The sequence below is a fragment of the Nestor notabilis genome, unplaced genomic scaffold (genome assembly GCF_000696875.1).
Source record: "Nestor notabilis isolate BGI_N333 unplaced genomic scaffold, ASM69687v1 scaffold33341, whole genome shotgun sequence".
NCBI classification, from domain to species: domain Eukaryota; kingdom Metazoa; phylum Chordata; class Aves; order Psittaciformes; family Psittacidae; genus Nestor; species Nestor notabilis.
In genome coordinates, this window is record NW_009914838.1 from 14,372 (window position 1) to 38,443 (window position 24,072).

The window sequence follows — 24,072 nt, forward strand, 5'->3', positions numbered from 1 at the left end:
GCACACTTTCCCCCCATTAATTGCTCTGATATCCGTAAGTAGGAGGGGGCATGGAATATCTACAAGCTTGCAGCTGCGAAGAATTAATGCTAAATGCTGGCCAAGTAACAAAACTTTAATTACAAGCTGAGGCTCTCTGCACACAACAAAATGTTTGGTGCTGACATCAGAGCTGCTCTCAGCTGCTCCGGCACTTGCAAGAGGCAGCAATTACTATTATATTATAAGCTATATTCTGCTCAGGACCAGACACTGGTTTCAATCTGTGTACAGCAGCTCTACAGCTCCATGGTCATTTGGCAGAGCTCTGTCACTACCGTGATGGCTGTGCTCGGTCAGGAAAATAATACAGGTTTCTCACTGGCCTCAGACTGCAATTTGCTTTAATTGCTGATTTTTATATTTGGGGAAGAAAATTACTTGGAATTACAGCCTATTATGCTCCTGTTCACATTGATTGGAACTGCAGGGAGGGGGAATACCAGCTGAGTCAGGAAAGCCTAAGATGGATGCGAGTAAAGTCTCCTACACATCCAATATAGCCCTATGTTCACTAGCTCATTGCGCAAACCTTCCATAACCCACAGCCCAAGTTGCAAAATCCTATTTAACCCGCAAGTTCCCAGGACACACTGGCACTACCTTTTCTCCCTTTTCCCAGCTGAAGGAAGCAACAGCCCCTTGAGAAATCTCAGCAGAGCACTGAAGAACCACCACCCACTCTCTAGTTTCTTACAAAGCCATGCAGCTCCTGCATGGAATTTCAGCTGTGCTGCTTCAACCAGGGACAGGCAAAATCCTTCAGTAGGAGATCTCTTGGCATGTGCCTCTGATTCCCACCAACAAAAGAAACACAGCACTTAATATCCTTCAGCCCTTTCACAGATCAGTACCTGACTTCAGAAAGGGAGATGGGAGTGCTGCAAAACCCTCAGGCAGTGATGAAGAAGTGACGGCTGAAAGGCAAATTCAGGCAAAAATACCCAAAATGTCAAATAAAGCATAAGCAGTAACTAACCCCTAGAGAAAATGAAAAAGCTGGGAGAACCCTGTCAATTCAGTGATATTGTTGACAACAGTGATGTTAACAATTGCCCTTGAAGCCCATTATTCATCTGTAAAGTATCTAATCATACCTCTGTCACAGTGGAAATTGACAGTCAGGTCCTTTTTGCAATAAAAGTACAAATATGGACCTCAAGATGCTGTGGTTAACCAGCATATGGAAAAGAGGGGCATCGAACACTCACTCCTGGGTGGAAACTTCCCCTGCAGGATGCTATCCTGGCTGCCCTATTTTGATTCACCCAACCATATCCATCTCAACACCAAGTTGAGAAAGGATCAAAGTTCTCAGATGATCCTACAGGACTCAAGACTGCCTGATGACATTTGCTGCCTGGGGAAGGTTTGAAAGACAACCATGACCACTAAAGCTATGTTCTCTTTGTATGCTGGTTAGCACCGTCTTTCTCTTTGAGGGAAGACAGTTCCCTGTCCATGACAACAACCATATCAAAACAAGTAATTTCCCACCCAGATGTAGTTGCCATAAAAGGTTGGAAGCTTGTGGGTTGGCAGCCAAAAAGTGACTTGCCAACTGGCTGAAAGTAAGCAGACAACATACTGGACTCCCCATTTGAAAACTACAAACACAACCTCAGAGATCAATTCAGCCTCTCTGTGCAACAGGCAGAACACTCCCGCCCGCAATGAGGTACGCTTCAATCTACATGAAATACTTAAAGTCCATTTATTTGGAAGAAGTAGCACCCAAGAGTCCTATTATCAAAGACCAGGTTGGGGGGGCATAAGAGAACCTACAAAGACTGCATCTTTACATACATTAGCAGTTTCTTAAACAACATCTTCTATTCCAAAGTGAGGACATGGACGACACTTTAGACCTCAGTGTTTCAAATCCTATCCTATTCGTATATAGATAAGAGTACTAGGTCACCACTTTGGGAAAATAAATGCTTTTCCCTGCTGTCTACCACTACTTTGGGTGTATAATTCAGATAGATACATGCTCACACGCATATGACAACACTGCATCTTGCAACAGTCCTGCCAAAATAGCACACCAAAGTCTACAGACTTGGTGCAACCAAAAAAAAGCCTACAGAAGTCTCTCACCACAGAAACCACTGAGCCGGAGGACAGACCAAGGAACAGTTATGTGCCTGTATTGTTACAGGTCTGGATATAATGAAAAGTACACAGGCTCTGCTCACAATTGCTGCAATTAAAGGAAGAACTACCCCATGGTGAAATAAATACCTGTGAAACAAAGGCTCTACTAGACACCAAAGTGCTGTTCCGAGGAGTGAAGGATAAGCATCAAAACACAATGCAGCTTCATGACTTCAGAAAAACCCTAATAGGCATCCTCCTATTTTGTAATAGATGCCAATTAGAGGAAGAATAAATTTTCCTCTGGACGTGAGAGAATGAACACATTGTTCTAACAAGCCTTTCATCTAAAGCATTTATGAAATACAGTGGTAATACAAGCATTTACTTTTGTAATACCTCCACGAGTTTGTTTTTACATGTCTTGGTAAGTAACTGTCATTTAGAACAAAGCATTCCAAACAGCTGTTATTAGTAGATTAAAAATAATAATAATCTTCTTAAAATACGGCCAAATGTAACCTCAGCCTTCAAAATACTGAAATTTATCTATGCTACACCTAATTTTGCATATCACTTACCATATATGAAGGAAATATTAAAACCCGCTTATGTTTGCCACATGGCCACTGGGGATCATCTAAAAGATTTGGGTCATATTCAACAAAGTCTCCAAGGTCACTACCTATAAAACAATGGTAAATATAAGAAAGGAATTTATTACATCAAGAAATCTCTGGACTTAACAGAAGCGGCAAATGACTTGACAGATAATGCACAAGATGATCTTCATGGAAGATTTTCGAGAGTCAAAAAGTTACCCTAAATCTTGAAAAATCTAAGATTTTCAACACTAATAGAATCTGCATAGATATAGAGGACCTACAGCTTATGAATTACCTGGGAAATATAAGTTTAGGGCTCAGAGAACTGCAAAACTATATAAACCACCAAAATGACTTTTATTCCTAGCAACAAGTTTTCATCTGTTTATGCAGATGTTTTGATTTGTTTCATTTAACATGCCAAAATATCTTAAGCATACAGTGCTTTGGCTTATGTTTTGTGCCCAGTTTTGTAAACACAGCCCTTCCCAGCCTAATAAAGGTCACAAGTATGATTTACACTTTCAGCTACCGTGTTGCGACTGTAAATTTTCCATAGCAAAGGAAGGTAATGATGAGCCTGCTGCAGGAGAAACAAACGATGCCAGCAACAGGAGGAGGCACGCTGAGTGTCATCAAGCATCAATACAACCAGCACTCTCGTTTACTTAACCTTCCACCATCTGTAAGCCAGCTTTGCTAAACAAAGAGCGAATGAGCTGCATTTCACCCAACACGAGACTATATTTTGCTTAATTTAAGCAAATGAAAAGGGTTAAAATACGTGTCCATCCTCCACAATAGCTGCCTATCACCAGAGTACCCAAGGATATTAAAACAAGCTTCTTGAGAAGTTACCTGCATCAATGCTCCCCTGGGTGCTGTTAGCTCTTGCCAAAGAAAGGCTACGATGGCTTGCATTGCGAAATTGGGAGAAGGATGAGGTGGAGTCTATCGTGTTTCTCCGAGTTCCCAGAGCATTGGTGGGAAACAGGAATTGTGTGTAAGAAACAGTCTAAAAAGAAAGTCAGAACGGACAGACAGTTACTCTTAGCCCAGCTCAGCCACAGCAGGATGCCTTTGGTGCATCCCAATCAGAAGCAAGGGAAGCCAAATTAGCAGAGGATTTTCTGGATTTAATAGTTAGGCACAGATGAGTAAACACCAGTCACCTATATTTGCTTCAGTGCAGTCAGTTTATCCAGGCAAAAAACAACCCGTTTGCAAAGGCATTAATTCTGCAACAAAACCACACACACACACAAGCTCTAATACACTAGATTTACAAAATCCTACTCAAGGGTCAGATTTAAAAACATGTCTGGTTGGTTGGGTGTTTTCTGTGAGCCTTCTCTGTAGCAGATTTCAGCTGCTTCTTTACTGAAACAGCATCATCTATACGGGTCCCTCAGCACAGATGTGCCAGAGGCAAATCAACTGAATGCTGCTAAACTTAAGCACTTTCTCTGGTATTTTTCTCCTTCAGTATTTTGCCTGGCAGAGTCTTACTGGTGTCGCAAGTGAGCTCCAGTTTATAGCAATGGTTGTGGGAGATCATTTACTGCCTCTCAACATGGACTAAGTGTGAATGAAGAAGTTGTGACAAAACTATTTTTAGAGCATACTGATTCCCTGCCTGTACCCCTGGCCAGGAATGGGCTATGCCTCGTTTCTTCTCATAGGTTTGTTTTCCAAAAATAACATTATCTGAAGAAAATAAATAAGTCTCAGACTCTGGACTGGTTTACTATGAGGTCAGAACAGGTATCAAATAAAACGTGTGAGCTTTCATTCATTTATAAGCAGACAGATTGTCCTCAGGAATTTACAGCCTGTGGTCTGGCCTGACACCTGGTTAGGTGAGCGCACCATGTGTAGCAGCATTGACCAAGGACCTCTAAATACATGTATGACAGCAGACTGGGTAAACTGAACTATAAAAAGTAAGTCAGGCTTTCAGCAAAAAATGTTTTCATTTATGAGTTGTTTTAAATGGATCATTTTCTCTAAAGATTCATAATTGCTTATTCTATTCAAGTGAATGAACTACTGGATTTTTAAATACTCTTCAGATTGTACTACTGTCTTCCTGCTCTTTGGAAAAATATACTTTAAGCTAAAGTTATTTTATTAAATAAAATTGAGAGCAAACAAAATTACAGCTTACAACTCTCATCGGAAATTATTTTCAAGCCCCTGACAATATACTCTGCAGTGATACCTCCTGCTAGAGCCAGGGCAAGGCTACACAATTCAGTATGCTTTACAGACTCAGACGGTGCCAGAGGCAAATTTCTTCAAGGAGACAGAGTTGTTCACACTGACAGCTTGGGCAGTCATCCTGAATTTCTGCTAAGCTTATTTACAGTTTGCACATACTGTGCTTTAACTACTGTGTTACACTGCATATTATAACTTAGGTTTCTATTTGTGCCTGTTATTAGTTAAGCTATTTTCTCCCTTATTCATAAAATCTAATGGAGCAGGAACTGAAGCATCCCCACCTTCCCATCCGCTCCAAGCTCCACACCTTCAAGACCAATTATCTCTTTCAGACACACTCCAGTAGAATGGCACTGGCGTCCACCGTCCAGCTTCATATCCCTGGGAAGCAGAAACAGCTCTTAATACACATGCCTTGTTCACCTTCCACCACCCAATGCTGAAATAAGGTAGCAGCATTAATCCAAACACGCCAATGCAAAGCACAGACCAGACACCTTTTCCTATGGGAAGCACCTGTTACATTACATACATTATAGAGAAAACCCCCACTTTGTTCCAGGCTGCATCTCTTATCCCACCTACGATGCAGATCAAGGTTCCCCGCTGCTGGGTGCCTCTGACAGAACCTGGCACTGGGAAGGAAGTAAAGTCATACACGCTTCAGGTGAGATCCAACAATTGAGACTGAACACTTGACTGCCACGTACCTAGCAGGTAGACACTCCCAGAGTACATACCCACATCCCCCTACTCTGCTGGACAGAGGTAATTGCCCATGAAAGGCTCCGGAAGGAATTCCTGCTCCATCAAATGCAAGAATGTCCAAAGCCCTGTGATCGACCAGCAGAAGAAACCCAGCACTCTTTTGCCTGGGATGGAAACTTTGGGATCTACTTGAGAAGGACTGACCCACTTGGCACTTTAGTCTTGGAACTAAATGATACGACCAAGACAACAAAGTTGTATCCCACGCTTTAGCCTCAAGATTAAAATGTGAGTAAAGGCAAGAAAGACTATGAGCAAACCTGTCCTCTGCAAGTGACAGCTGTATACAACTCCAAAGTATTTATCTCACAATATTTTCCCATCTGATTTCTGTTGAGGTCCAAGTATGTGCTTAAAAATCTGTGTGGAAGAGATGCTGACACTGAGGCAAGGAGAAGCCCTGCAGGCTCTTCATCCAGCTGCAGGGATGGGCTGTCTCATAGTGTGCCTCTGCACACCCTGTTCCTTGTCTTTCCTTTCCAACCTGTCACTCATTTTATTTCTCCGAAACATAGCAATTGGTGAGTCCCCAATAAATCACGTACCCCACTGCTGGAAAAATCCAACACATCTATCTGCTGGAAAACATACTCCTGTGACAAAGGAAAAGACTGTATCAAGTTTCTAATCCCAACAAAGTCCTCTTAGTTTTTTGACTGGGGTTCACTTAGCACAGTGTCACATTATCATTCATGTTTCCTGATATCATGTTACTGAGAAGCTGGGCAAATAATTACACAAAAATAACCCTCTGTCAGAGGCATGGGATTAGCTTCTCCGCTCCTGTGCAGAACATGCTATTTCTCATAGAGATAAATGTCATATAGTAACCGTTTCAGCAGGTCTTAACCACAAAACAAACACCCAACCTGAGGACCCCCCCCAAACCCCAAAATGAAAACAAATTATCTAAATTAACTAAAATAGTAACACAATAATTTTGTTTCCTTCCACTCAAAACCTTATGGACACAGAGCAAGAAGTGATGCCGTTATGACTCTGGCAGCAAGTCACAGAGAAATTTCCCCATGCAATTAACAGAGAAGGATAGACAACTGTAATTCATCAAATGAAAATCCGGCACCCTTTGAAGAGTCAGCACAGCAACTTTAGAAAACAAAAGAGCATCTCCTGGGACTGAATCACTGCTCTGGAAGCAGGGTGAGCTGGCACATGTAAGCACACATGGAATGATTTCTGGGCATTAGCTGAAGCCTGATGGACATTAATGCCTCCATCTTCCCACCTTTCTGATGTTTCAGGGCCCTGAGAAACAACATTGCAGTCATTCTCCCTCATCGTAGGTGTTTTGCAAGGGCTACTTAGGGTCTTCCCCTCCTCTGTGTACGCTCTGTATCTGTAGGTAGCATATGGTTGCTTGTGTTGTAAAAGAGAGTAATAAAATGTTACAGTTTGGAGAGAAACCTGTCCGTAAAACAGAGAATTAAACTTCTTCTCTTGAGGAAAATCAGTAGTAAACAATGTGCAGTTTCTTCCTGGTGTATAAATGGAAAGGCTCACTCTAGCTTATACACATCCTCCTCTCACTGATAGAAGGTCTCAGTGAACACCTAATAAGAGATTACTAGGTGACTTTATGGTATCCTTTCTGAGTTCCCCGTCACTGCGATCAACACCAAGCTAGTCAAGTTTTTGTAGGACAAGCTTTGATCTTTTTCCCTCCCTTCTATGAGAGACAAAAAGCTCACGAATGCCTCAGCAAGGCTCTTGCTGGGAGACCTGTCGTGGTTTAAGCCCAGCCGGCAACTTGGAACCACGCAGCCGCTCGCTCACTCCCCCCCTTTTCCTTCCTCCCCCCGCTCCCGGAGGGATGGGGAGGAGAATCGAAGGAATGTAACTCCCACGAGTTGAGATAACAGCTCTCCAGTAACTAAGGTATAATACAAACCACTACTGCTACCAATAATAATGATAAGAGGAATAACAAGGGAAAAGGACACAACCGCTCACCACCCGCCGACCGATCCCCAGCCCGACCCGAGCAGCGATCTGGGCCTTCCGGGTAACTCTCCCCAGTTTATATACTGGGCAGGACGTGCTGTGGTATGGAATACCCCTTTGGCCAGTTTGGGTCAGGTGTCCTGCCTCTGCTTCCTCCTGGCTTCCCCTCCTCTCTGGCAAAGCATGAGACTGAGAAAGTCCTTGGTCAGAGTAAACATTACTTAGCAACAACTAAAAACATCGGTGTTATCAGCGTTGTTCCCAGACTGAAAGTCAAAAACACAGCACTGCACCAGCTACTAAGAAGGAGAAAAAATGACTGCTGTAGCTGAACCCAGGACAAGACCCAAGCCCAAGGGCCGCCACCCTGCTGCTGGGGGAGCCCCATCACTGCTACTCCCACACCACATCCCCAAAATCCCAAGAGCAACTAGGAAAGACCTGGGGGATGCCTCCACTTTGCCCTCTCCAAAAAGACAAGTTGTGCCTGGAGAACAGTCAGGACGGTTGTTTGGGAACAGTCCTGCCAACCAGAGCCACCAAGTTGTTCTTCAGGACACATGGCATGGCACCACAGTCAGTGGGGCCCACAGGGCAGAAGCATATGGAAGAAGGGCAATTCATATAAAAAGACATCAAGCTTTCACCGTGTTTAAGTTAATTAGGTTACCAATGGGACTGAGGAACAGCACAAATCAATATCCAGTAGTAAAAGCTGCTTACAAAATGCAGAGTAGGAAAGACAGCCTTTGCCAAAGAGGCTTTTAAATGACAAAAAGTTTCCTCTTCCTCTTTTTGATTTTCCTGTTTTATTTTCCAAAAGTGCTTTTTAACAAAGTTTTCAAGGGATTCGAGCAGACATCAAAAAGCAAAAATAAATCATGAGAACTTAATCCTGCCTTAACTTCATTTGAGCAGGGAAAGCCTGAGGAACTTAGGAGATCAGGGATGGCATTTCCTTAGAAGGCAAAAAACTAGGTCCCAGTTTCTGACAAAGTTTGGGGAGTTACCTTGATTTACACCAAGCTCTAGATACTCTACCCATTTTGAGAAAGCTGAGCAGTGTTATAAATTACACTCAAAAATAAACATATTGTTTCAGTTATCCAGGACTGCAGAAAAAACCTGAGGTTTCTCCATCTAACAGAGTTCACAGATTTTATTGCAACAGTACCAGGTGACTGGGGATCCCAAATTTGTTGTGGCACAGTGAAAAGCTTTACTGAGCAGGGAGATAAGAATCAAAACAGGAAATCTCACTGTGCCTTTTATCAGCCAGGCCAGGATTAACAGAATAGAAATTGGATGATATTACCTTTGGAAGTATAACACTTCTTTAATGAAGATCACGCTTTGACGTGATCTACAAAGCCCTATGCAAGACTCCTGCTGGGCACTTGCTCTTTAAAGGACAGCAACAGTTGAACACTTTAACTTGTGAATAATTTAGGAGTCCATTAAGTATTAAATAGATTTTAAGGTACATGAAATAGCCTTCTGCTTATTTCAAGATGGAATCTGATAATTATTTAGAGATGTAAACCTTCTGTGCCTGTATTTTATGCGTAGTGATTCCTGACTGTTAAGGTTTATTCTAAAAGCAAAAGTAGTTCATGAGACATCAATAAAAGATACTGTTCTTATCCGTGACTGTAAACAACTTCTACTGACTGTCTCTGTAGGGACAAGTACAACGAGAGCTTTGGACAAGACATGCTGCTAGCCAGTCCAGCAGTGGATCTCCCGCTGCCTAAGACTGCCTGCTTTAATTGACCAAGGGCTATCAGATCCTAATGACACACAAAAATTCCACTGGGGAAGAACAGCAAGGAATTTGGTAACAAATCTAAGGACCTAGCAGGGTATTCTGCTTTGCTGTGTGCTTATTGCTAGCACCCCTACGGCCATTTAGATTTCTCCTGTAAATATGCCACTATAATTGCTAGAACAACAACTCCAGTGGCAATTTACAGGGAGAGGAGGTAGAAAAACCTCCAGAATGAGGGCTTTAACGGGCTGGTATAATTTTTCTCTCTCCAAACATATTCAGTTGTCAGCATGGCAGCTCCTGACCTGATGTTTTGCCCAACACAGAGTAAAAGTTCAAAATTTAAACCTATTAGGTTTTGGAGACTCATTGCTTCATTTCAATCTAACGGAACAGGGCAACTCACAAAAATGAGCAATGGTGGCTCTATAAAATTCACACATGAGATGATTACTTTTGAAATGTCCTGTTGGGGGAAAAAAAAGGGAAAAATAGATTTATGTCCCTTTCTACAAAGCTGATATGCACTTGGTTTGTGTTCAATTTAGGAGAAGCAGGGAAAATGGGCAATGGTAAAGAAAAGCAGTTTCCCTATTATCAGCTAAACCCAGATAGTTATTCTTCCCCAGGCCTACGGAATGATAAAAGCTCAGGAAAAGCACTCGAGATTAATGACTTAATCAAAACTGCCTTGCATACAAAAAATCCACCGGGGAAGAATAGCAAGCAACCTGGTAACAAATCTAAAGACCTAACAGAGTATTCTGCTTTGCTGTGTGCTTATTGCTACCACCCCTATGGCCATTTAGATTTCTCCTGTAAATATTCCTGTTTTCCATGCTCACTGCAATGTTACCTGAGCTACCAAATAACTGATGGCAGGGGTGCAGCATGTGAGACAACCTCACCTAAATGCTTCTTTTTGCCTCATTTTGCGTATGACTTTCTTACCCAATTTAAACACTGAAGATGAACAAAGATTTCAGAGTTTAGATAATAATGAAGCCCGTTGGGAACACCTGGTGTCAAGACTCATGGATCGTTGTGGCTACATGTTATTTGGAGTGATGGTATTGAAAATTCCTCGCCGTCAGCATCATTGAACTCATTAGTGTTCTGGCCAGCACTTAGTTAAATTCAAAGTTAAATTCAGCAGTGATTTATCTTTAGAAAGTGGATGAAGCTGGTTTGTAGCATTTTTGAGAAGGACGCAAATTATCTTTTATCTAACAATTTTCTGCTTTAGTTCAGAAGAATGGTCCATTTCCTGGGCTTCAATCCATTTGATTACTTGTATTATTCCCCTTAACTGGAGGCAAGCTTAGTCAGATGAATACCTATGTTCTTATCAAGACAGCAATATTCAGCACTATTCCTTCTTCAGGTAAGCTTCTAACCACTTAATGAATTCAATGACATGAAGAATAAAAGATGAGGTGTACTGGCCAGTTTTATAAGAACATGCTTTATCTGATGCTCTGGATTTTCTGTTCTGTTGTTCATCACCTCCAGCCCCAATGGCAGTCAGTCACTGCGAGCCCAGCGGCATGACACCACCAGCTTTCCTCCTCCCCCAGGCCCCCTAGATTCAAGTTTTGGGCAGGACTGGAAGCTCTTAGAAGATTCTTACAACACCGCAAAATAAAATACCACCAGAATAGGTATGATTTTAAACTGCAAATTAACAAAAACAAGCCTAAAAAGTCCCTTTTCAAAAACATGTCTTTTGATTGTGAACCACAGTGATGTGTGCCAAAGGAAAAACCCAACAACACAACAGAACTATAAACCCATGTAACTGCTCCCTGTGTAGGGTCTAATGACTTTGAGCTGTAACACTGCAGGATGCTGGGGGCCAAGGGAAGGCAGCCGGCAAGATGCTCAGTGCCTCTTTCAGCTCCTGACTTGCAGCATAGCCTTCCTTACATGGCTTTCATGTGGCTATGCCTGCTCTCACGGCTGCTCTGCTGGTCTAGATGAGGGAAGAAAAGCAGGGTCTGGTCCTGTCCATTACCCTACTCTTAGCCATTGAAACAGGTGAAGCTGTGACTGTCTTCACGCCACCAGCAAAGAAGCAAGCAATGTTAACATAGCCAGACCTAGAGAGAGAATTTACAGCCCAGATCCACAGAAGTACCTGCCTCTCAGTGACTCCAGCAGGAAATAAGGCATCTCAAAGCCTCTCCCAATTCAGTTTTAATTCTCCCCTTTTCCCTTACACAAAAGCACTATAAGCTAAAACACTAGGTTTCCATCAGATACAAGGTACAGACAAATTTTGAGGACAGAAAATTCTAGTGATTACTTCTGTTCATGACCCTTTTCCTCCCCACCACGTCCCTCTCTGCTTTGTGCTTTCTGCTTCTCTTCAGCGTAACAGAGAAAACTAGAGAAAGTAATTCCCGCGGTACATAGTGTCCTTCATTCTCAGCCCTAGCGAGTACCACCAGATTGGCCTTTTAAAACCACAACAGAAAAAACTATGACTCTGGAGTACGTTTCCCTTCACAAGCCTGCTGCCAGCGACACTGGTGAGGCTGCCCGGAAGGGGGATTTGGGAAACATACTCCAGGGGACAGCTCAAACTTCATCCTCTCAGGTACTCCTACCGCTCTCCTCCTCCCACCCCTCAGACCTCCATTTGTATTTGTAAAACCAATTATAAACACAGTCTGGGGGAGGGTTCTTGCTATTGTAGCTTGACCTCAGCGCAGAGGGTGGGCAAGCAAGGGCTGCAGCCTGGAGTACATCGCTCGCACCTTGTTGGTAGGGGGTGATGCTGCCCCATCCACCCCAGCCAAGTACATAGAGTTCAGCTGTGATGGCAAAAACTGCCTTTCAGACACGTTTTTAAAATGAATCTGTTAGTGCAGCTTAGCTGCCAGCATCAATACAGTGGAGCTCTTCTGTGCTGCCTACAATGCAACGGGGACTGGCAGCCTCCCCGAAACACAGCTGTGCTTGTACGTCTTCTTGCTGGCCGCAGTGCCCATGAGTCAGAGCAGAGGTGGAGAAGCAGCGGCAGCTCCACCATGTGCTCCTCTCGCATGGAACAGTCCCCCCTGCATGCACGTTCACCCCGCTCTCCTGCTCCTGCCAGGACTTACCCCAGTCTCATTGCAGATGTGCCCATGGTTCCCTGCATTGATTTGTGTTTGTAAACCATTCAGTAATGTTTGCAGAACATAAACCAGTTAGGATATCTTGCCCAGGAACAGGACATCAGCAATCCAGAGGTTCAGAGAAAGCAAAGCTAAAGGATGCTGTCACTACAGAACTTCGAAAGGGTACCAGTGTTTCTCCCCATTCCTACTACACATCCAAAATGTGCAATGAAGTAAACAAGCACTGTGCAGCCTGAACAGAGTGGCTACAGTTTATGCTATACTGCCTCATCTGTTCCTTGCACCAGCTGTTCCTAGAAGGAGGTGCCACTGAATTGTTTCTCTCTTCCTCTGATGCTCTGGAGGAGAGACAGAGGGAATTTTCCTTGATCTTGGGGTTTTTTAGCAAAGGGAACAGGGCTGGATTGTTTTGTGCTGGTACTTGCTACCTTCTCGTTCCATGCCTTCTTGCTGTGCGAGCATGGTACAAGATACTACATGCTGAAATAATATTTAGGTTTGCAGCTGGGCTCATTACTGCTGTAATTCAGAAGGTGTAACTAGTCATCAGCATTTCAAAATATATTCAATTTTCAATAAAGAGGCAATTTCCACAGGGCAATGACCATAAATGAATGACAGTATACACAAGAAGCGCGAACAAAGCCGCCAGTCTGTCAAGAATTTGCCTGATGAGTCATCCCAGTTTAATTAAGAGAAAAAATTTACTTTAGGAGACAGAAGAACAAGTCAACTCTCCTACAAAGGTGCCTCCTTTAATTTCTGCATTAAAAATAATCTCCCTTTGTTTTGAACTAGTGATACACAAGCAGCTTCTGGGAAACCACTCTCCAGAATTAAACAGTGCTGCTAATAAATATGAACCAAATTCATCCTTTATGTACTTGATAAAATTTGAATCTAGATGATTTATGGGTCTTCCAAACCCACCTTAGTGTATTAACTAAGCACATCCCCCAAATTCTGTGCCCTGAAGGTGCTGAGCCAACTCCAGCTACAGGTAACTCTCAGTGGCTGTGGTGGCCAGGCTTGACTCCTCTGCCCCGGGAGCACAGAGCTGCCACAGACCAGCACTGTGCTTCCCTGCCTTGCACTGTGCCTCTGAAGGCACCCAGCAAGCTGTGCCCCAGAGCCCGCTAGGCACCATCTCCCAGTCAAATCCAGTTTCTTCTATTTCTGTAGTTTCAATGCACGAGCAAAAAGTCTTCTCAGTCTTCAATCCGAACAGTCTTTCTATCAGAGGTCTAGTTGAAGGTTACAAGGCAGCTCCACAGATGTTACTTACACCAACTAAGAACCTGTGTGGTAATATAGCCAGAAGAACCTGTATGGTATTATGGCCAAAACAACCTGTTTTCAATGACTGAACGATCTGACCAATGGCCAAGTGTACAATGAAAAGCTATTATGTCTAAATCCAAATATTTCTCTATAGTTCTGGAAATCTAGATACCATAGCACCACATTTGCGTGGGAGAATAAGAAATCTAAGACTGCTTATAACAGATGTGCTGTCTAGAGTACTTGTTTTGTCAAAGATAAGTGAAGTTAAAAGACAAAATAAAAACATGGCATTTTTCAATAGCATTGATTTCAGGGGAGCAGTTTTTTCCAGTTTAAGAATCAAACACATCACAACACATATAAATAAACTGGGGACTGAGAGTTGTAGTTTTAACCTAGTAATGTTCCACAAGGCAAATATATCTAAGTGCATTTATCTCTTCTCAGAGCAGATATGTAAAAGCAATAGCCTCCATCATGCTGTTGTCCATTATCAGGTCTACATGCAGGCCCAGAAAGACTATGTAGTACACATATAAATATACATACCCGACTTGGGTACAGTCTCGATATGGCAGCACTGAAAATATGCTACAGAAGGATCTTCTGCTGCTGATAAGGACTATTCTAAAACATAAAAGAAAACAAAAGAAATCAAAGACCAAAATTTAAAAAATCTCACCACAACAAGCAAAGCAACAGATGTTAGCATTGAGGAGTTCATAATCATAAAGCTTCCATGATGCATGATTGCTCCCTCCTCTTTTTTATCTCACAGTATGGTATTGTGCTACTGAATCTTTACAGAAGTGCTGAAGCCTGTGCCATACTTTACACAGTGAATGAGCAGTGCAGTTCCATCCCCTCTACAAGCTTTCTAGAAAGACTATCTTGAATACATTACTTGGAACCTAGGATAGATGTTTTTCTAGCGAAAGGAGTCCTAGTGACAGGAGTCCACCCAGAGAAGCACAAAGTCATTCTCACAACTCACCACTACATCTGAAACTAAACAGACAAATACAGCAACTCAGGCGATACACACCAACAACCACCTGTAGCACGTACCACCACTCTGTGGTTGACCTGGAGTCTGCTCTTATTGGAAGAGAATTTCCAGCAGCTGGTCGTGACCCTTCTCTGCTAAACCAAAGGACTCCTTTGATTTTCAGCTTCCTGTTCCTGAAATAGCCTGATTCAGGGCTGAAGTCAAAGTTTACTATTATTATAAGCTTTCAGATCCTTTCACTGTTTTCTACGTTCCTCCATGAGTCTTCTCCAGCTTTTGCTTCACCCTTCTTGGTCTCTGGGTGGCATCACTAGCCTCAGCAGTTGCACAGATGGCAGATAGGAACATCACATCTTTAAGTCTTACCTTAAGACCAATGTCTGGTCCTGATGACCCGCCAGCCCCTGCGCTCAATAATCACATTAGCCCTCTTGGTTATGATGGTGCGTAACTGATCCTACAGCTCCTGGCCTCTTCTCCTCCAGTGTCATATCTATCTCAGTCACTTAGTGCTAAATCCCTCCTCCTGTAAGCATGGCCTGTCTTCATTCCTTACAGGCAAGCAGTTCAAGATTTGGCTACATGAAATCATACACTATCTGCCTGCACAGAGATTACCTCAGAATCCAGGCCACTGTTCCAATACATGCCTTGTATTTTTAATCAGTCTCCATGTCTGCACCATCTGCAAAGTCACTGTACAGCATGAAATCAAATACCTTAGAGCAATCTATGTGTCTTACAGCCACGCTATTACCTTTAGCCATCAAGCTCTGATGTATCATTAAGCAACATCAAAACCACCCTGACTCGAGAACCACCTTTCATAAAACTGCATGGGCTGCCAATTGGTATATTATTATAGTTTTGGGAGATGCAGATTAGTAAGAAGTTTTATCAAGATGGACGATATAAAATGCCAATAACTAACTGATTGTTTATAAATATACCCTCTTTCCTTATTACCTTCAGGACACCAACAGCTGTACAATTGTACAGTGTACACTGAAAAGGCCCTTCCCTCTGAAGTTGGCCACAGGCTGCATCCCCTCAAATTCCTCTAAGACACAGTGATGGCCATTTATGCCATCTTCTAATGCAATTGGTGTTACAATTTACTGATATTTTATGTTTCCAAAAATCTTCACTTGTGGACCAAATGCTAGAACATACTGCTATGTTGTTGTCAGAGCTATTGCAGTTCCTTGCTCTGCTCTCCAACGTTGAGTTTTCTGACATTGTGTGCCACAGATCTGTAGGTGAGGATTTCAGCCCAATTCTTCATCCTTAGTCCTACACTGGTCAAAGTTAGACAAGAAATCCTAGCAAGCTATTTTGTTCTTTACTGTCTTAAAACTACCATGTGCACCTATAAATCTTGTACTAGTTATCCTGTAATTAAAACACTATTTCCTTAAGGGACCAGCTTAGTCATTGTTCTTGGAAAAGATTTAGAACCCCAAGAGAGCTGCTGCATGTAATGCTTGGAAAAATGCAGAATGATCAACTTTTTTTTCTCCTGGATCATTCTGTTGTATCAATCTTATTTTCTTCCTTGAAAGCATGCTTAAAAGCAACGGGGAATTTACCCTTTAATAAAGGAGGATTTCTAATAATAGACATGCATACAGCATCAAGTTCTGCAGCAGCAGCAGTATGACTTCATTGTTTGTCTGAATGCTGTAACACCACTTACCTATGGTAAATATCTCAGATCTTGTAAGATGGTCTCATGGTGCAGCAGTAAGTTATAGAACAAGGGGGGGAACTAATTTTTAACATTTAAGAAAAGCAATCCACAAGCAAAAAAACCTGGCATGTGATTAATTTTGTGCTTGCCACTGTTTATTGCTGAATGGCTGGCTACTCACAACAGCTTGCTTGTTCCCTGGAAGCCTTGTTTGCTGATGTATGAAACTTGGCACAGACTTGGAGGCTGACATCAGAAAGTATCTTTGAATTCGGAAAACCATGGTACCCACTAAGCTTATTTCCCCCACTCCCTCTGGCTCCTTCTGGAAATACAGCTCTTCCGCCAATGCCCTACAACTCCCTAAAAAACCCTCCAACTCTGAATACTTAAAGAGAATACTCTGCTTGCATGTCCATAAGCAGAGACAACAGAAAACTTGCCGTGTGTATCAGAAGAAATCAGACCAGAAAGGAAATAAGCAGCAGCAGCCCAGCCTCTAGTTTTTTTCAGACTTCTTTCCCTTGGGACCCAAGTATTGCCTCTCTTTCCATAAACTGGGGGACCCTCTCTACATACATATCTCCCAGGCAGAGTGGGAGAGGAGCCCATGGCCTCCACTGCCAGGATGACACAAAACCTCATCTGCAGAGCTGCTGACGGGGGCTGATGCAAAACAGCCTTAGGAGCTGGACTGGAAGAGAAGCTGGGAAGGCAGTGGTCAGAAGCTCACCACTGAGGGACAAAATGGTGTTTTATTTAGAGGTCTGATGATATACACAGAAAACAAATCTTGAGGGCCTGCAGTGGTTTGCTGGGGCAGAAGGTTCAGAAACTTGTCACAAAGCATGCTTTGGAGAAGAAGGTGTGGCAGAAGCCCATTGCTGTTCAGGAAAACTGAATCATTTTTTATGGGAGAGAAGCATTTTCCTGGATTTCAGCTCTTCAACAAAGGGCGTCTACAGTCTTGTGTACCTCTGAATAAGACATCAGAAGCAGCCTGAGTCAGAGTGGGTTTACATGTCCTGACTGCCATTGTGCCACCCAGACATGTTCAAAATTACTTCATGAAAAGGTTTTCATCCTCTAATTCTCACATTTCACCAAGAAGTTGTACTAATTACCACAGTTCAGAGCAACCATTACTTTGCAAGAGAGCTCTGACAATGTCCAACTGTCTGAGACTGTAAAAGCTAATCTTCCAGTTTCTTTAATGAGGTGTATGCTACAAAACTATAAAACCTGAGTGAGCACAAGGCTCTTGGCAGAATCAGTAATCCACTTGACCTGAAGAAGAAGAATGTCTGTTCTCTTTAGCACCTTTCTAGGTTTAATTGATTGTGTTTCACCAAAAGGTTGAGAACAGGCAACAGGATACACACGATATTTACCATTTACCTGTGAAATACTGTAGCCTCTTTTCTCATACCTGATAGATGACATCTGACTACCAGGGTTTTGCTACCCTGCATGCAAAGGTGAACACACAAACCATGGATGCTGTCTGGGTAGCAGCTATCATTTTCGAGTCTCCCAAGTTCAAGATGAGGCTATTGGAAGGTAGCTGAGAGTAATTATGAACTGTGAGGATACTGAGAATAGTCAGCCTCTTAAGAGTTCATGTGTGTGCATTTCCACAATGAAAAGAGCAGCAAAAGAGACCTTTCGTAGCCTATGGATGCTGTTTGGCCTTGGCTTAGATCTGTATGCTAACAAAAAAATTGAGAAAGCAATGGTATGGGGGTGGGAAAGGAGCATTGTTTTACTGCTTTTATATCTGCTATATAGGATGACTCTAGAAATCGTCTTGTCACATTCTCACCATGTATTGCTTGTTCAGCTGGCTCAGGTTGCTGTTTTGGTGGCCTGTTTCTGCTGGATAGGAAATCTGCTTCACAGTTTATGGAAGACGCCACCAACAAACCTGCTGAGTAATGTGGGTGAAACCACACACTGGTGGCTATCTGTGCTAATTTGTATGTTAGGTTGACTTGTCTTTGTCGTGTAATGTGGAAATTTATTTTGTGCTATTTAACAAGACTGCTTTTTGATAATACAGTCTAGGAAACCTCAATTTCCTTTAATTAGCCAGGTCCTACAAATCTGAAGAAACCGGTTTAACCAGTGCACAGAACCATCAACAGGAAGCTTTACAAGGACTAGCTGATAAGGAGAGGTCTGTGTATAGGTGGTTTTATTCTGTCCTAAATAGGTGAACTCTTATTTTAACCACAGCCAGTCCTACCTTGGCCCTGGACCACCAAAGGCTGGACCGAGAGCATCACTGCTCAGCATGTGCCATCCCTGAGGTTGAAAGGGGAAAACCTCTCAGTGCCACAGCACAAGGACACATCACTTTACAGGTTGAGAGCCACAAATAAGGGCAGTCAACAGAGAAAGGAACCCGGAGCTACCCTCCGCACTGCAGTTTGTTGTGACACAGTCACAAGTGAAACAATTACTGAAGGTGCTAGCCATTTTAAAGCCCAGCTATCAAATTCACCACTCACAAATATATTCTGTGTAGATGTTTTCAAAGTTGGGTTCCTCAAGTTAAGTGGAAAGCTAACATGCTGTGACAGAAGGGTCAGAGGTTTCACAGAGAGCCTGACTCCAGTTTGGTTCAGCACCCACATCCTGCACAGTCATGCATGAGCCACGTGGGATGAGGTCCTGGGCATGGAAAGGAGCCCCAGGAAGGTTTTCTATCCACTGCAATACCTGTACTCCTCTTTGTCACAGGGAACTGGGGAGGACACCAGCTTTAAAGGTCTTAACGTACTCAGAAACTGTTGATTTTATGATGTATGCATAAAGCAGATCCAATGCTTATTACTTTCCCAATAACTTCAGTGACTGCAACAGCATACAGACCCCTCGGAAAAAGAGGGTATGAGCTCAGATTGCTTACTGCTAGACTGAGCTGGCCATAGAGGCAACACGAAGTGTTGACTCTGCATTTTATTTTTAGCTAATATCTCTGTGGCTCTTTGTCCATAGGACAAAAAGCATTTTCAAAACTGTGTACCTTATTCTTACTGTGTCTGTGGTCCAGATAAAGAGATCTTTATTATGAGTATGGGAATATTCTGGAAAACTGTGCTGATGAAGATAAGCCAGCTGAATAACAGCTTACTTACTGTTTTCTTAACAAGAAAAATACTCGGTTATATTGTCAGATGTAATGACAGATCTATGAATTAAGATAAAATGCTGCAAATATCCTACACGTATTTTTTTTCCAAAAGATGGAGAAAACAGTTTACAAATCAAATATTTATTCATTTTTTTCACAGGTAATATTTCTATCAATCAAATTTATGCATGTATTTTATCTGCATATCTCAGAAAGCACTCGTTATCTGTGGAATTTGCATAATACCTTATGAATAAGTATTTTTTGCTGTAAGAAATTCCCAGAGCACATCTATTTATGCACAAAACAGACTAAAATTAGAGGTCTGCTTTTCAGTGTTTGATTCCACATGTATTTGTTGTAAAGACAATAATCAGCTGCTAGGTAGACAATAGTCAACAGTTCTTCATGCGTTTGTTTGCTCCAAAAGCTGTTTCTAAAAAGCTGCCATCCCTCGGAGCCACCTTCTGCAATATTTCTGTTGATTATTACCCTTCATTGCATTTAATTGTATGCCTGAGAATAAGCATGAGGGAAATTTTGCTTGAGCCATGTAACACCTACCAGAATTCAAGTCATAAAACCTGTGGTTCAATGTAATGTCAGAATTTCTATTGACCTGGTTCCACATTTGACGGAAACCATAGGGTATGTGCACAAGTCAGTCCACAGCAACATACATGCTTCTCACCCACTGCAGTTTTATGAGAACAGGCATATGTAAGGGCCAACTCTCACTGGGAATATACGTGGTCTCTAACCAACCTATTCAAGTAGCCTATTTCAAACCTATTCAGGTTTGGAAGGGCAAGAATAAAATCATGAAGCACACAGGGAAAAACACCAGAGAGGGCAGCTGTCTTCTTCATAAGCAGGGAGGAGCTAGTTTCACTTCTGAGCTGGATGATACTGCAATAAAGAACCTATTTTGCATCACAACAGGCACCATGCCACTGCTGTACAGTCAGGTCAGACGGTGCCTATGGCAGCAGTCTGGGCAGTGCACTTCCCAGCTCAGGGTGCACCCCTCACACATCCCAAGGGAGCCCCTCTGCCTGCGTCTGCCCTGAAGACATGGATCCCACTCCTCGCCTTGCCACAACCATCCCCACCTGCGTGCTTGCCACCCAGCATCCAACTGATAGATGTTGAAGTATCATTCAGCCATTGCTAAACTTGCTCCTGGCAGGTTTGGGCATGTGCCCCTCTCACACTTAGCACTACTTTTGAAAAAATGCAACCAGATTATGCCTAGTTCACTGCAAGAGCACCACAGATTTTCCTTTTATATGGGATTTGTATTAAGGACACACAGGTCTTAAAATTCCATAGGCTAGCACTTCCATTGACTCGTGCTTCACTCAAGGAAGCGTACACTGCAGCCTGCACCTTCATGGACTATTTTAAAGGCTATTACTATGCATGTGATAAGTGGCATTGGCACACTGTGCTCTTGCACAGGGATGCTGACCCTACCCTTTCCCTCATGCCCCATGGATCGGCTTTGCAGAAGCAGCCTTTGCATGCACAGTACCTGCCATTTCTGGTATCGTGCTGCCGCATGTTCTTGATAAAATGAACCTTCTTAAAGTTCTTTGGTCTGGGTGATCCTGAGAGTGTCCGACACCTGAAAAATATATCAGTTGGAGGGAGAAGGGAGGGAGGAAAAAAAAGTGTTCAGTTCCCTGCTGTACGGACAAGAAGCCTACACAAAGGCAGGAAGGAAAGACGAGACAAATGATTCAAGTCACCCTGTGTTAGGAATAGGCAAGAACAATAAAGACAGTAAGTCTGGAAACGTGACAGCTCAAATAAAAAAAAAAGATATTTGAAATACTAAGAAAAGGCACCCCTTCCCCCAACGCAAAAAAAAACCCACATCATAAAAAAATCTGAGCAAAATAAAATTTCCTGTAATCTGCTGTGACAGCTTAGTCAAAGCTTTCAAAGGAAAAAACAAATTAAACCAAAACCTGGCAAATATGTGATTTTCCCATTCATTCCAACCCCCAAACTTTTGTGTCCCATTCTTCTCAGCTATTGCTAATGGAGTACTGAGGAAAGTTCTTTCTTCTTTTAATTTTAGAAAGATTTAAAATCTCTAATTTGGAAGGATAATTCCTATTTGCTTTGAACTCTAAATATTAATTTTCACGTTCCTGACAGCATACAAACCAATTGAAAATGAAATTAATTACCTCAGGAAAAAAAACCCATCATTCTTCTTAACATTAATCCTTAAAACTGTTTTACATCTGAACGTACTTTTAAAATTGTAGTTACAGAAAGAAATAGCCAGAGGGAGGAGAGATGAGACAAACAGCAATATTCCCCACCCTCTTCCAGCCTTGCTCTTTTTAACCAGCTGAAACCACAACACATGTGAAAGCTTTCTCTGTTTCATCCGTATGCTGTTTTGATACAAGGCATGGTGCACAGACATTAGAGATAACTGCGCTCTGCGTGGCCAGGGCTGCTGGACCACAGCCACTGCACCCTCCGTGGGAGCTAAGGGACAAGCATAGAATCATAGGATGGTCTGGGTTGGAAGGGACCTTAAAGATCATCTAGTTCCAACCCCCACCACCACAGGCAGGGACCCCTCTCACTAGACCAGGTTGCTCCAAGCCCCGTCCAACGCGGCCTTGAACACTGACAGGGACAGGGCAGCTACAGCTTCTCTGGGCAACCTGTGCCAGGGCCTCAGCACCCTCATAGTGAAGAATTGCTTCTTTCTTTACAGTGTACAAGCAATCCTGAAAAAACCATGTGTAAAATGCACTACCAGCGCACGGGACCAGCACAGTCCCTCTGTATTGAGCATCCTTAACCTACATTTCCCATCTTCTCCCATGTACAGGCAGAGTTTACCAGCTTCCCAAGCCCAAGAGGTCCTTTCGTTTGAAACCACCAAATGCCATCATGCTGCATAGGCACACATCACTTGGCCATTTCTGCCTTCCTCCTGCTAGTAAAATCCTTGAGATTCCCTCACCCTCTGTTTGCAATTAGCCTTGTTAGCTTCTTCACGGGAAAATACTGTCAAGAGAGAGGATCCACCACCAATTCTGCAAATTAGCAAGTAAAAATACTGCCTCGCAAACCACACTTTGTTTATATCTTATGCCAATTATATGTGTTTGAATAATTTATGAGAATGCTTCATGACATGCTGGTAAGCATTCAATGGTAAACTTTGTAAAAATAATCAAGCCTTAGTAATAGGCCAATTGGTACAGCCTCTGCTATTAAGTCTTTCCTTTGAGGTGGGGAAGAGACAGCCGATCTGCATGTGGATGAACAATGCCATAGGCTAAACACTGATATAAACCAGCTGGATTACACGTTCCAAGATAAAGAAACATCAAAAATTCAGCTGCCCCCTTGCCGAACAGCTGACCTGGAAGCATACCATGCACTGGTCAGATCACTGATCAGTCTGCTTCTGAACTATTAAGCAGTTGCTTCATTTCCCATAACCCCAGAGCGTTCCCTAGATTAATTACTGCAGTCCCCATAGAAGCTGTGGTCTCCTGGATGCAGAAATAGAACTGCACTGAAGCTGCTGATAGAACAATGGTAGGGGCAGGTTTATTAGTGAGGTGGCAGTCACAAAAACACCAGCCAACATGCAAAGACAGTAAAGCTAGTTGATGAAACAAGATTGCACGTGCTGAGAGAACGAATGATAAAAGTCCATAAAAATTAAGAATACTAAAAATACTAGCCTTCAGAAGCTTACTTTATCAAACCAGCTGTACTCACTCGTTAAAAATTACAACTTACATTAGGGGCTAGTCACATTAGCAACACCTAAACTTTTCTATCACTTGAACCTTTTTTATTTCCTGACATTTTATTTAAATACTGACTTTTTATTTAATAACCTCAGCCAGGGAACGTGTAATTTATGTCACCTACCACCTTGCAGGGTGTGTGAGGTTTCAATACCTTTGCCCACTATGAAGAACATCTTAATGCAAACACCCAGCTACTTTTACACATGGGAACAGACAGCAAGCCTACCCATGCATGTGCCTTACAGACAAGTAACCAGAGAGAAAGCGAATAAAAAGACCTCCGCAGTGGGGCGTTTTCCTCGATGTCCTCCAGAGTCTCCAGAGAAGATCGCTGGGAGATCAGCCGACGTCTGCAGAGAAAACAGAACACAAAACAACACCGCTGGTTAGAGGGCATGAGGAAGTCCTCAGAGCTGTTCTTCAGTAAAGCTCACAAATCACCGTTCACTAGCCACGCCATTCCTTTGGAGATTAATAAATGTTGATCCATTCTGCTTATCTCACTAAATTTATTTGGTGCCAACCAAAGCAAACTTACTCCATACAAGCTTCTATAGCAAAACAGA

The 24,072-nt window shown here is 42.7% G+C and overlaps 1 protein-coding gene across 1 annotated transcript in view; it reads right to left on the reverse strand.

The window, feature by feature from the left end:
• CABLES1 (Cdk5 and Abl enzyme substrate 1) overlaps positions 1 to 23,852 on the reverse strand; it is a 33,525-nt gene extending 9,673 nt beyond the window's left edge. Inside the window, exons 1-6 of the mRNA XM_010023834.1 lie at positions 23,785 to 23,852; positions 21,241 to 21,333; positions 14,421 to 14,498; positions 5,246 to 5,345; positions 3,600 to 3,756; positions 2,718 to 2,821 (exon numbers count right to left, since the gene is read on the reverse strand). Of these exons, the coding sequence (XP_010022136.1) occupies positions 2,718 to 2,821; positions 3,600 to 3,756; positions 5,246 to 5,345; positions 14,421 to 14,498; positions 21,241 to 21,269 (468 nt within the window). The 5' untranslated portion in view covers positions 21,270 to 21,333; positions 23,785 to 23,852. The remainder of the gene's footprint in view (positions 1 to 2,717; positions 2,822 to 3,599; positions 3,757 to 5,245; positions 5,346 to 14,420; positions 14,499 to 21,240; positions 21,334 to 23,784) is intronic.
• Between the last annotated feature and the right edge of the window lie 220 nt (positions 23,853 to 24,072).